Source organism: Bos grunniens, chromosome 16, assembly GCF_055505025.1.
Source record: "Bos grunniens cultivar Pamir isolate PY7600 chromosome 16, Bosgru_T2T1.0, whole genome shotgun sequence".
NCBI classification, from domain to species: Eukaryota; Metazoa; Chordata; class Mammalia; order Artiodactyla; family Bovidae; genus Bos; species Bos grunniens.
The window spans coordinates 42,475,464-42,489,319 of record NC_141180.1 but is presented as its reverse complement, the minus strand read 5'-3'; the positions used below and the strand labels follow the sequence as shown (position 1 = coordinate 42,489,319).

The 13,856-nt window shown below is 38.2% G+C and overlaps 1 protein-coding gene across 1 annotated transcript in view; it reads left to right on the top strand.

The window, feature by feature from the left end:
* Window positions 1-13,856, top strand: part of MROH9 (maestro heat like repeat family member 9) — a 79,928-nt gene that overhangs the window by 56,909 nt on the left and 9,163 nt on the right. Inside the window, exons 15-17 of the mRNA XM_086344754.1 lie at window positions 740-892; window positions 995-1,111; window positions 1,694-1,796. Of these exons, the coding sequence (XP_086200880.1) occupies window positions 740-892; window positions 995-1,111; window positions 1,694-1,796 (373 nt within the window). The remainder of the gene's footprint in view (window positions 1-739; window positions 893-994; window positions 1,112-1,693; window positions 1,797-13,856) is intronic.

Sequence of the window (13,856 nt, the reverse complement as noted above, 5' to 3'; positions counted from 1 at the left end):
AAAGTATTGGAGTTTCAGCTTCATCATCAGTTCTTCCAATGAATATTCAGGACTGATTTTCTTTAGGATTGACTGGTTTGATTTCCTTGCAGTCCAAAGGACTCACAAGAGTCTTCTCCAACACCACAGTTCAAAAGCATCAATTCTTCAGCTCTAAGCTTTCTTTATGGTTCAACTCTCACATCCATACATGGCTACCGGAAAAACTATAGCTTTGACTAGATGCACTGTTATTGGCAAAGTAATATCTCTGCTTTTTAATATACTGTCTAGGTTGGTCATAGCTTTTCTTCCAAGGAGCAAGAACTATGGATGGAGGTTCATGGCATTGTACAGGAGAGAGTGATCAAGACCATCCCCAATTATATCTTTAGTATGTTATTAAATACTATCTTCCTAAATTTAAGAAGCTCACTTTTCACAGGGGATTTTCTTTCATGTAATATGAATTTTGGTAAGTAAGTCTTATTTTAAAATCAGAAGAAGAGATGATTTCTTAGACCCAAGGTGAATTTACCCAAGGTGAATCTTTTCTAAAAACAAATGATAAATATATACACACACATATATACACATCATATATAGTTATATACATTATATAAATATATATACTATATAGTGTGTGTGTGTATATATATATATATATATATATACACATACTATATGTTAGTGTGTGTATATATTTAGTGTGTGTGTATATATATCCTCAAATGAGGTCTTTTCTGTGTGCATGTTTTAGGGTAATGAAGGTATTCGGAGTATGGCCATTCGCCACTTTGGTCAGTTACTCATGGACATGAGTCAGTACACATGGATGCTAAATGATGTGGTTTATGCAGGCTTGGTGCCTCTGATCCTGTTTTTGGAAGACACCGAGGAAAGAGTAGTTAAAGTAAGTCCTAAAATTTTGTTTGTCTTAGTTTTGCAGAGAATCACAGTGTTTTATATAACACCAGATGGAATGGATCTTTACTGACCTTTTTCTGCTTCACAGGCATGTAAATATACATTAAAAATCTGTGCCTCAGAATTAAAATGGTCAACATTATATTTCCTAAAGGATGAATATTACAATTTTGAGCTGGTGGTGCTCAACATCTGTAACAATCTTGTAAGTGTCCACTCAAGATTTACTACCCTAAGAGTTACCAAGACAATGTTAAAGGATATACAAAGTGATCAAAAGCATAATGGGCACAAGGTGAATCCAGAAGGACTCTGAAGAGAAGATAATAAGTGGACAATTACAGCTAGGGCTTGAGACCAGACAAAAATTAAATTTTCCCACTTTCTTCTCCTTTACATGGATCATCTATTTTTTCTTCCTCCAACCCACCTACTTTGAGCAGTCTAAAGATGGGCACAGCATTTCAGATCACCAAAAGAAAAACTGGAATTAGTTTTCCATGGCTGAATGAGCTGGTTTTCTGAAAATCAGCATAAACTGCAACAATAGACAGGTAGGGATGGAAGGATGTTAACCAAAGGTTGGAAACCCAAAAACTGGATATCATATAACAAGCTGAATAATACCTGCAAGCAAGAGAGTAACGTTCCTACATAGAAACCCCCAAGTTTTAACCTGGCCCTGATTTGGTATAAGCAACCAAGTTCATTTCCCTGGAAGCCTCTCTGAATTTAGCATATGTGTATTTTCAAGAAGTGAGAGAATTTTTTTCCTTTTTATTTTCAGCTTATTTCTCATCAAAAATACATTACAGATTTGATATCTGAGACCTTAGGATTCTTGGAGAGTTCCAGAACATATCTGAGAAGAGGATCAGTTATTTTACTAGGTAAGTAAAATTCAATTCTCATTTCTTAATTTGTCTTAACAGGTAAAGAATGGATAGCAGCTAAAAGTTTTCCTTGAAAAATTATAGATTTTCTTTGTTTAGGATGGACTTTAATTTTCAGATGATATCTATAATGAGCAGAAGTTAAAATATATGATGAGAATAGAGTTCTATTTTATAATACACAGCTGAGTATAAGTATGTAATTAAACTATCATACAAAATATTCAACCGGATGAATTTCAAAATTTAAGAAGGTGGCAAACCACTAAAGTTCTCCCTTGCTGCTTAAAAATCACCTCTCCCCATTGAAGAATAATATATATTTTTAAATGCCAGTCTTTAACAAAACATGAACATCTCTAACACAAATTACAACATACGAGTGAGAGTCGCTCCGTCCTGTCCAACTCTTTGCAACCCATCAACCGTCACCTGCCAGGCTCCTTTGTCCATGGAATTCTCCAGGCAAGAATACTGGAGTAGGTTGCCATTCCCTTCTCCAGGGGATCTTCCCAAATTATGGACTGAACCCGGGTCTCCCACATTGCAGGCGGATTCTTTACCATCTGAGCTACCAGGGAAGCCCACAACAGATGAGGAAGAGCTACCAAATCCAATAAAGTTCAACAAAAGAAAATGTAGAGTTGAGGGAGTACAGTAAGATTCTAAAAGAAGACAACCAAAATTTTCAACCTTGAACAAATCTGACCAACCAGTTTTTTTCCCACTAGCTTCTTACCACGAAGATCAAAACTGCTGCTGCTGCTGCCGCTAAGTCGCTTCAGTCATGTCCGACTCTGTGCGACCCCATAGACGGCAGCCCACCAGGCTCCCGCGTCCCTGGGATTCTCCAGGCAAGAACACTGGAGTGGGTTGCCATTTCCTTCTCCAATGCATGAAAGTGAAAAGTGAAAGTGAAGTCGCTCAGTCGTGTTCGACTCTTAGTGACCCCATAGACTGCAGCCTACCAGGCTCCTCCATACATGGCAAGAGTACTGGAGTGGGGTGCCATTGCCTTCTCTGAAGATCAAAACTAATAATCCTTTATTTGGAATGAGAGGAAGGAGTTCCCATTTGCCATCAGGAAGTACGTAGGGCATCAAAGAATGAGAAAATACTTAGTCATATCATACTTGTGGGCTTCCCAGGTAGCTCAGCTGTAAAGAATCCACTTGCAATGCAGGAAACAAATCAAATCTTAAAAAATGTTTCTACACCCGAACTCAGAAAGAACTCTCAAAACTCTAAAAGAAAGTGATGTTTCTGCTTCCAGTTTCCAAACTGGTAAACCATTACTCATCACTGTCAACAGATCACTCCTTTGGGGAATGGGAGAGAGGTACCACCAACCAAAACAAGTATAAAAAGAAACTGTGGATTACGGCTCTTTTTGAATCAGTGTCTATCTTAGGGAGGCAGAACACGCTTCTCTAATGTTCTATGTCCAATATAACTATCAATACTTTGGCAGAAATAAATTGAGATCTATCTTTCTTTGAAGTTGAAAAAAAAATGTTTCTACAGAGTACTTGAAAATGATAATAATTATATTCATGAATCCAAAACATTTAAAAATAAAGGTCTATAGATATAAGTGCTCAGGAATATATAATGGTAAAATGGGAGCACATGTAAAATAATCTTTCAAAGTATGGTAGGAAGTGTAAGAAAAATATATAACCATTATTTAAAAAAAAAAAAAAAAACTACATTGCAGGCAATGGAAGAAAATACATAATGTTGATAACCCAGTAAGGGACAAGAAGGAAAGGGTTGAGAAATGTTAGCAAAATAAGATGTAAACCAATAAGAAATAGTTTGAAAAGTTAGGGAGTAATGATAGAGAAGACAGATTACAGAAAGATAATATCCCTGAAGAAATAATGGACAATTAAAACAGAAAAAAAGTATTCAAAGGTAAAATTTAAAAACTAAAAGAATTTTTAATTAAATATGCTGAAGATGGTAAAAACTTTCAAGACATACTTTATACAGAATAAAACATTCCTAACAAAGTTATTGGACTTTAGAGTTAAAGAATTCTCTGAACATTTGGGTAAAAAAGTCACCTATAGATTACAAAATAAATAAATCTTCCATTAGACTTCTCCACTTCAGTATTCAACTCTAAAATATAGTGGAACAGTACCTACAAATCCTTAGTAGAAAAATATGTGACCAAAGATTTTTAGATCATCAAAATTATGCCATGCTGTTCTTAGTCATTCAGTCATGTCCGACTCTTTGCGACCCATGGACAACAGCCTGCCAAGCTCTCTGCCATGAGGATTCTCCAGGCAAGAATACAGCAGTGGGTTGTCCTGCCCTCCTCCAGGGGATCTTCCCAACCCAGGGATTAAACCCAGGTGTCTCACCTTGTAAGCAGATTCTTTACTATCTGAGCCAACAGGGAAGTCCAAGAATACTGGAGTGGGTAGCCTATTCCTTCTCCAGGGGGTCTTCCTGATCCAGGAAGTGAACCAGAGTCTCCTACATGGCAGGCAGATTCTTTACCAGTTGAGCTACCAGGGAGGCTCCATCAAAATTATATCCAACTATAAAGATAATAAAATATTTCTAAAACACAAAAACTCAGCAAAAGTTCATTACCATGAACCCTTAAAGAAAGCAGTGATGGGGGGAGGAGCCAAGATGGCGGAGGAGTAGGACAGGGAGAACACTTTCTCCCCCACAAATTCATCAAAAGAGCATCTAAACGTCGAGTAAACTCCACAAAACAACTACTGAATGCCGGCAGAGGACATCAGGCACCCAGAAAAGCAACCCAACTCTTCGAAAGGAGAGAGAAGAAATACAGCTCCACCCCCCAGAACACCGACACAAGCTTCCCTAACCAGGAAACCTTGACAAGCCACCTGTACAAACCCACACACAGCGAGGAAAAGCCACAATAAAGAGAACTCCACAAACTGCCAGAATACAGAAAGGACACCCCAAACTCAGCAATTTAAACAAGATGAAGAGACAGAGGAATACCCAGCAGGTAAAGGAACAGGATAAATGCCCACCAAACCAAACAAAAGAGGAAGAGATAGGGAATCTACCTGATAAAGAATTCTGAATAATGATAGTGAAATTGATCCAAAATCTTGAAATTAAAATGGAATCACAGATAAATAGCCTGGAGACAAGGATTGAGAAGATGCAAGAAAGGTTTAACAAGGACCTAGAAGAAATAAAAAAGAGTCAATATATAATGAATAATGCAATAAATGAAATTAAAAACACTCTGGAGGCAACAAATAGTAGAATAACAGAGGCAGAAGATAGGATTAGTGAATTAGAAGATAGAATGGTAGAAATAAATGAATCAGAGAGGATAAAAGAAAAATGAATTAGAAGAAATGAGGACAATCTCAGAGACCTCCAGGACAATATTAAACACTACAACATTCGAATCATAGGGGTTCCAGAAGAAGAAGACAAAAAGAAAGACCATGAGAAAATACTTGAGGAGATAATAGTTGAAAACTTCCCTAAAATGGGGAAGGAAATAATCACCCAAGTTCAAGAAACCCAGAGAGTCCCAAATAGGATAAACCCAAGGCGAAACACCCCAAGACACATATTAATCAAATTAACAAAGATCAAACACAAAGAACAAATATTAAAAGCAGCAAGGGAAAAACAACAAATAACACACAAGGGAATTCCCATAAGGATAACAGCTGATCCTTCAATAGAAACTCTTCAAGCCAGGAGGGAATGGCAAGACATACTTAAAATGATGAAAGAAAATAACCTACAGCCCAGATTATTGTACCCAGCAAGGATTTCATTCAAGTATGAAGGAGAAATCAAAAGCTTTTCAGACAAGCAAAAGCTGAGAGAATTTTGCACCACCAAACCAGCTCTCCAACAAATACTAAAGGATATTCTCTAGACAGGAAACACAAAAACAGTGTATAAATTCGAACCCAAAACAATAAAGTAAATGGCAACGGGATCATACTTATCAGTAATTACCTTAAACGTAAATGGGTTGAATGCCCCAACCAAAAGACAAAGACTGGCTGAATGGATACAAAAACAAGACCCCTACATATGTTGTCTACAAGAGACCCACCTCAAAACAGGGGACACATACAGACTGAAAGTGAAGGGCTGGAAAAAGATTTTCCATGCAAATATGGGACAAAAGAAAGCAGGAGTAGCAATACTCATATCAGATAAAATAGACTTTAAAACAAAGGCTGTGAAAAGAGACAAAGATGGTCACTACATAATGATCAAAGGATCAATCCAAGAAGAAGATATAACAATTATAAATATATATGCACCCAACATGGGAGCACCGCAGTATGTAAGACAAATGCTAACAAGTATGAAAGGAGAAATTAACAATAACACAATAATAGTGGGAGACTTTAATATCCCACTCACATCTATGGATAGATCAACTAAACAGAAAATTAACAAGGAAACACAAACTTTAAATAATACAATAGACCAGTTAGACCTAATTGATATCTATAGGACATTTCATCCCAAAACAATGAATTTCACCTTTTTCTCAAGTGCACATGGAACCGTCTCCAGGATAGATCACATCCTGGGCCATAAAGCTAGCCTTGGTAAATTCCAAAAAATAGAAATCATTCCAAGCATCTTTTCTGACCACAATGCAGTAAGATTAGATCTCAATTACAGGAGAAAAACTATTAAAAATTCCAACATATGGAGGCTGAACAACATGCTGCTGAATAACCAACAAATCACAGAAGAAATCAAAAAAGAAATCAAAATTTGCATAGAAACGAATGAAAATGAAAACACAACAACCCAAAACCTGTGGGACACAGTAAAAGCAGTCCTAAGGGGAAAGTTCATAGCAATACAGGCACACCTCAAGAAACAAGAAAAAAGTCAAATAAATAACCTAACTCTACACCTAAAGCAACTAGAAAAGGAAGAAATGAAGAACCCCAGGGTTAGTAGAAGGAAAGAAATCTTAAAAATTAGGGCATAAATAAATGCAAAAGAAACAAAAGAGACCATAGCAAAAATCAACAAAACCAAAAGCTGGTTCTTTGAAAGGATAAATAAAATTGGCAAACCATTAGCCAGACTCATCAAGAAACAAAGGGAGAAAAATCAAATCAATAAAATTAGAAATGAAAATGGAGAGATCACAACAGACAACACAGAAATACAAAGGATTGTAAGGGACTACTATCAACAATTATATGCCAATAAAATGGACAACGTGGAAGAAATGGACAAATTCTTAGAAAAGTACAACTTTCCAAAACTCGACCAGGAAGAAATAGAAAATCTTAACAGACCCATCACAAGCACGGAAATTGAAACTGTAATCAAAAATCTTCCAGCAAACAAAAGCCCAGGTCCAGACGGCTTCACAGCTGAATTCTACCAAAAATTTAGAGAAGAGCTAACACCTATCCTGCTCAAGCTCTTCCAGAAAATTGCAGAGGAAGGTAAACTTCCAAACTCATTCTATGAGGCCACCATCACCCTAATACCAAAACCTGACAAAGATCCCACAAATAAAGAAAACTACAGGCCAATATCACTGATGAACATAGATGTAAAAATCCTAAACAAAATTCTAGCAATCAGAATCCAACAACACATTAAAAAGATCATACACCATGACCAAGTGGGCTTTATCCCAGGGATGCAAGGATTCTTCAATATCCGCAAATCAATCAATGTAATACACCACATTAACAAATTGAAAAATAAAAACCATATGATTATCTCAATAGATGCAGAGAAAGCCTTTGAGGAAATTCAACACCCATTTATGATAAAAACTTTCCAGAAAGCAGGAATAGAAGGAACATACCTCAACATAATAAAAGCTATATATGACAAACCCACAGCAAACATTATCCTCAATGGTGAAAAATTGAAAGCATTTCCTCCAAAGTCAGGAACAAGACAAGGGTGCCCACTTTCACCATTACTATTCAACATAGTTTTGGAAGTTTTGGCCACAGCAATCAGAGCAGAAAAAGAAATAAAAGGAATCCAAATTGGAAAAGAAGTAAAACTCTCACTATTTGCAGATGACATGATCCTCTACATAGAAAACCCTAAAGACTCCACCAGAAAATTACTAGAACTAATCAATGACTATAGTAAAGTTGCAGGATATAAAATCAACACACAGAAATCCCTTGCATTCCTATACACTAATAATGAGAAAACAGAAAGAGAAATTAAGGAAACAGTTCCATTCACCATTGCAACGGAAAGAATAAAATACTTAGCAATATATCTACCTAAAGAAACTAAAGACCTATATATAGAAAACTATAAAATACTGGTGAAAGAAATCAAAGAGGACACTAATAGATGGAGAAATATACCATGTTCATGGATTGGAAGAATCAATATAGTGAAAATGAGTATACTACCCAAAGCAATTTATAGATTCAATGCAATCCCTATCAAGCTACCAACAGTATTCTTCACAGAGCTAGAACAAATAATTTCACAATTTGTATGGAAATACAAAAAACCTCGGATAGCCAAAGTGATCCTGAGGAAGAAGAATGGAACTGGAGGAATCAACCTACCTGACTTCAGGCTCTACTACAAAGCCACAGTTATCAAGACAGTATGGTACTGGCACAAAGACAGAAATATAGATCAATGGAACAAAGTAGAAAGCCCAGAGATAAATCCACGCACATATGGACACCTTATCTTTGACAAAGGAGGCAGGAATATACAATGGATTAAAGACAATCTCTTTAACAAGTGGTGCTGGGAAATCTGGTCAACCACTTGTAAAAGAATGAAACTAGACCACTTTCTAACACCATACACAAAAATAAACTCAAAATGGATTAAAGATCTCAACGTAAGACCAGAAACTATAAAACTCCTAGAGGAGAACATAGGCAAAACACTCTCTGACATACATCACAGCAGGATCCTCTATGACCCACCTCCCAGAATATTGGAAATAAAAGCAAAAATAAACAAATGGGACCTAATTAACCTTAAAAGCTTCTGCACATCAAAGGAAACTATTAGCAAGGTGAAAAGACAGCCTTCAGAATGGGAGAAAATAATAGCAAATGAAGCAACTGACAAACAACTAATCTCAAAAATATACAAGCAACTCCTACAGCTCAACTCCAGAAAAATAAATGACCCAATCAAAAAATGGGCCAAAGAACTAAATAGACATTTCTCCAAAGAAGACATACAGATGGCTAACAAACACATGAAAAGATGCTCAACATCACTCATTATCAGAGAAATGCAAATCAAAACCACTATGAGGTACCATTTCACACCAGTCAGAATGGCTGCGATCCAAAAGTCTACAAATAATAAATGCTGGAGAGGGTGTGGAGAAAAGGGAACCCTCTTACACTGTTGGTGGGAATGCAAACTAGTACAGCCACTATGGAGAACAGTATGGAGATTCCTTAAAAAACTGGAAAGAGAACTGCCTTATGATCCAGCAATCCCACTGCTGGGCATACACACTGAGGAAACCAGAAGGGAAAGAGACACGTAGCCCAATGTTTATAATAGCCAGGACATGGAAGCAACCTAGATGTCCATCAGCAGATGAATTGATAAGAAAGCTGTGGTACATATACACAATGGAATATTACTCAGCCGTTAAAAAGAATACATTTGAACCAGTTCTAATGAGGTGGATGAAACTGGAGCCTATTATACAGAGTGAAGTAAGCCAGAAGGAAAAACACCAATACAGTATACTAACGCATATATATGGAATTTAGAAAGATGGTAACAATAACCCTGTGTACGAGACAGCAAAAGAGACAGTGATGTATAGAACAGTCTTATGGACTCTGTGGGAGAGGGAGAGGGTGGGAAGATTTGGGAGAATGGCATTGAAACATGTAAAATATCATGTATGAAACGAGATGCCAGTCCAGGTTCGATGCACGATACTGGATGCTTGGGGCTACTGCACTGGGACGACCCAGAGGGATGGTATGGGGAGGGAGGAGGGAGGAGGGTTCAGGATGGGGAACACATGTATACCTGTGGTGGATTCATTTTGATATTTGGCAAAACTAATACAATTATGTAAAGTTTAAAAATAAAATTAAATAAAAAAAAAAAGAAAGCAGTGATGGATGGAATTAGCCAACTAAAGAAGGAATGGATAAATTATTGCATAAGAACATCCAGATGTTCAAGCTGGATTTATAAAAGGCAGAGGAACCAAAGATCAAATTGTCAACATCGGTTGGATCATCGAAAAAGCGAGAGAGTTCCAGAAAAACGGCTTCTGCTTTAGTGACTATGCCAAAGCCTTTGACTGTGTGGATCACAACAAACTGTGGAAATTTCTTAAAGAGATGGGAATATAAGACCACCTGACCTGCCTTCTGAGAAATCTGTACGCAGGTCAAGAAGCAACAGTTAGAACTGGACATGGAACAACAGACTGGTTCAAATCAGCAAAGAAGTACATCAAGGCTGTGTATTGTCACCCTGCTTATTTAACTTATAGGCAGAGTACATCCCGAGAAGGCAATGGTACCCCACTCCAGTACTCTTGCCTGGAGAATCCCATGGACAGAGAAGCCTGATGGGCTGCAGTCCATGGTGTCGCTAGGAGTTGGACACGACTGAGCAGACTTCACTTTCACTTTTCACTTTCATGCATTGGAGAAGGAAATGGCAACCCACTCCAGTGTTCTTTTCTGGAGAATCCCAGGGACAGGGGAGCCTGGTGGGCTGCTGTCTATGGGGTCACACAGAGTTGGATATGACTGAAGTGACTTAGCAGCAGCAGCAGCAGCAGAGTACATCATGAGAAATGTGGGGCTGTATGAATAAAAAGCTGGAATCAAGATTGCCAGGAGAAATATCAATAAAGTCAGATATACAATTGATACCACACTTACAACAGGAGGCAAAGAAGAACTGAAAAGCCTCTTGATGAAAGTGAAAGAGGAGAGGGAAAAAGTTGGCTTAAATGTCAACATTCAGAAAACTAAGATCATGGCATCCGGTCCCATCACTTCATGGCAAGTAGATGAGGAAACAATGGAAACAGTGACAGACTTTATTTTTGGGGGCTCCAAAATCAATGCAGATGGTGACTGCAGCCATGAAATTAAAAGACCCTTGCTCCTTGGAAGAAAAGTTATGACCAACCTAGACAGCATATTAAAAGGCAGAGACATTACTTTGCCAACAAAGGTCCATCTAGTCAAAGCTATGGTTTTTCCAGTAGTCATGTATGGATGTGAGAGTTGGACTATAAAGAAAGCTGAGCACTGAAGAATTGATGCTTTTGAACTGTGGTGTTGGAGAATACTCTTGAGAGTCCCTTGGCCTACAAAGAGATCCAACCAGTCCATCCTAAAGGAAATCAGTCCTGAATATTCATTGGAAGGACTAATGCTGAAGCTGAAACTCCAACACTTTGGCCACCTGATGTGAAGAGCTGACTCATTTGAAAAGACCCTGATTATGGGAAAAATTGAAGGTGGGAGGAGAAGGGAACGACAGAGGATGAGATGGTTGGATGGCATCACCAACTCAATGGACATAAGTTTGAGTAAACTCTGGGACTTGCTGATAGACAGGGGGGCCTGGCATGCTGCAGTCCATGGGGTTGCAAAGAGTTGGACACGACTGAGTGACTGAACTGAACTGAAGAACATACAGTATCTGCTAAACAGTAGGACTTCCAGCTCCCAATCCATTTTTCACTATTTTTTGCATTTCTCCATGCCTCTGAAAACTGTGTTTTATATCCCCCAGGCTCCCTTGTCTGCTTGCTTCAGGTTCATATAGCATTTAATGTCCATTAATGCATTTAATGTTACAGGAGTATGCTTAGTATTCAGTAGTAATTGTAACAGTACTAGTCACAACTTATCCCATCTAGAATTCCCTCTGAGCCCCCATTGAGAAATATTAATCAGTAAATTAAGTACAATTATAATTTAAAAAATAGATAATTCCATAAATCTTGACAAGTTGATTCTGGATGTATGTGGAAGTTCAAGACCAACATGTGAGATATAAGTAACAAATTGTAGACGATCTGTTACTCACTCAAGGAAAGATGAGACCTGTGAAACAGTATAGAAAGCCTAGAAACAGATCTACACATACAAAAACACCTAATATAAATATTAGAACTGACAATGTATATCAGATCAGAAATGATGGGCTGTCAAATAAAAAGTGCTAGGACAATGGAAATGCGCGCACACACACACACACACAAATTCCTACCTTACAACCATACAAAAATCAGTTCAAAGTGTATCAGATCATGTTAATGGAAGGAAGGAAGATCTAAAAAGAAACTTTAAAATGTATGCAGTATTTCCATGAAGGACTTGCAAGCATTACTGAAATACACAAAGAAAAAATAAATAAATAGAAAAGTATAAGTGACATTTTATGGAAAGAATCAAATTTTAAATGTGTCAGTTCAGTTCAGTCACTCAGTCATGTCCAACTCTTTGCAACCCCATGGACTGCAGCACACGAGGCCTCCCTGTCCATCACAAACTCCTGGAGTTTACTCAAACTCATGTCCATTGAGTTGATGATGCCATCCAAGCATCTAAGCTTCTGTGGAACCCTTCTCCCACCTTCAATCTTTCCCTGCATCAGGGTCTTTTCCAATGAGTCAGCTCTTCACTTCAGGTGGCCAAAGTATTGGAGTTTCAGCTTCAACATCAGCCCTTTCAATGAATATTCAGGACCCATTTACTTTAGGATGGATTGGTTGAATCTCCTGGCAATCCAAGGGATTCTCAAGAGTCTTCTCCAACACCACAGTTCAAAAACATCAATTCTTCAGTGCTCAGCTTTCTTTATAGTCCAACTCTCACATCCATAAATGACTACTGGAAAAACCATAGCTTTGACTAGATGGACCTTTTTTGGCAAAGTAATGTCTCTGCTTTTGAATATGCTGTCTACTTTGGTCATAACTTTTCTTCCAAGGAGTAAACGTCTTTTAATTTCATGGCTGTAGTCACCATCTGCAGTGATTTTGGAACCCCAAAAAATAAAGTCTGCCACTGTTTCCCCATCTATTTCCCATGAAGTGATGGGACTGGGTGCATGATCTTAGTTTTCTGAATGTTGAGCATATCTGAGGTTATTGATATTTCTCCCTGCAATCTTGATTCCAGCTTGTGCTTCCTCCAGCCCAGGTTTCCCATGATGTAGTCGGCATTTAGGGTTTCCCTTGTGGCTCAACTGATAAAGAATTCGCCTGCAATGTGGGAGACCTGGGTTCTATCCTTGGGATGGGAAGATTCCCTGGAGAAGGGAATGGCTACCCATTCCAGTATTCTGGCCTGGAGAATTCCATGGACTCTATAGTCCATGGGGTCGCAAAGAGTCGGACACGACTGAGCGACCTTCACTTCACTTCACTCTGCATATAAGTCAAATAAGCAGGGTGACAATATACAGCCTGGACGTACTCCTTTTCCTATTTGGAACCAGTCTGTTGTTCCATGTCCAGCTCTAACTGTTGCTTCTTGACCTGCATACAGGTTTCTCAAGAGGCAGGTCAGATGTCTGCTATTCCCATCTCTTTCAGAATTTTCCACAGTTTATTTTGGTCCACACAGTCAAAGGCTTTGTCATAGTAAATAAAGCAGAAATAGATGTTCTTCTGGAACTCTCTTGCTTTTTTGATGATCCAGCAGATGTTGGCAATTTGATCTCTGGTTCCTCTGCCTTTTCTCAAACGAGCTTGAGCATCTGGAAGTTCACGGTTTATGTATTGTTGAAGCCTGGCTTGGAGAATTTTGAGTATTACTTTGCTAGTGTGTGAGATGAATGCAATTGTGCAGTAGTTTGAGCATTCTTTGGCATTGCCTTTCTTTGGGATTGGAATGAAAACTGATTTTTTCCAGTCCTGTGGCCACTGCTGAGTTTTCCCAATTTGCTGGCATATAGAGTGCAGCACTTTCACAGCATCATCTTTTAGGATTTCAAATAGCTCGACTGGAATTTCATCACCTCCACTAGTTTTGTTCATAGTGATGTTTCTGAAGGCCCACTTGACTTCACATTCCAGAATGT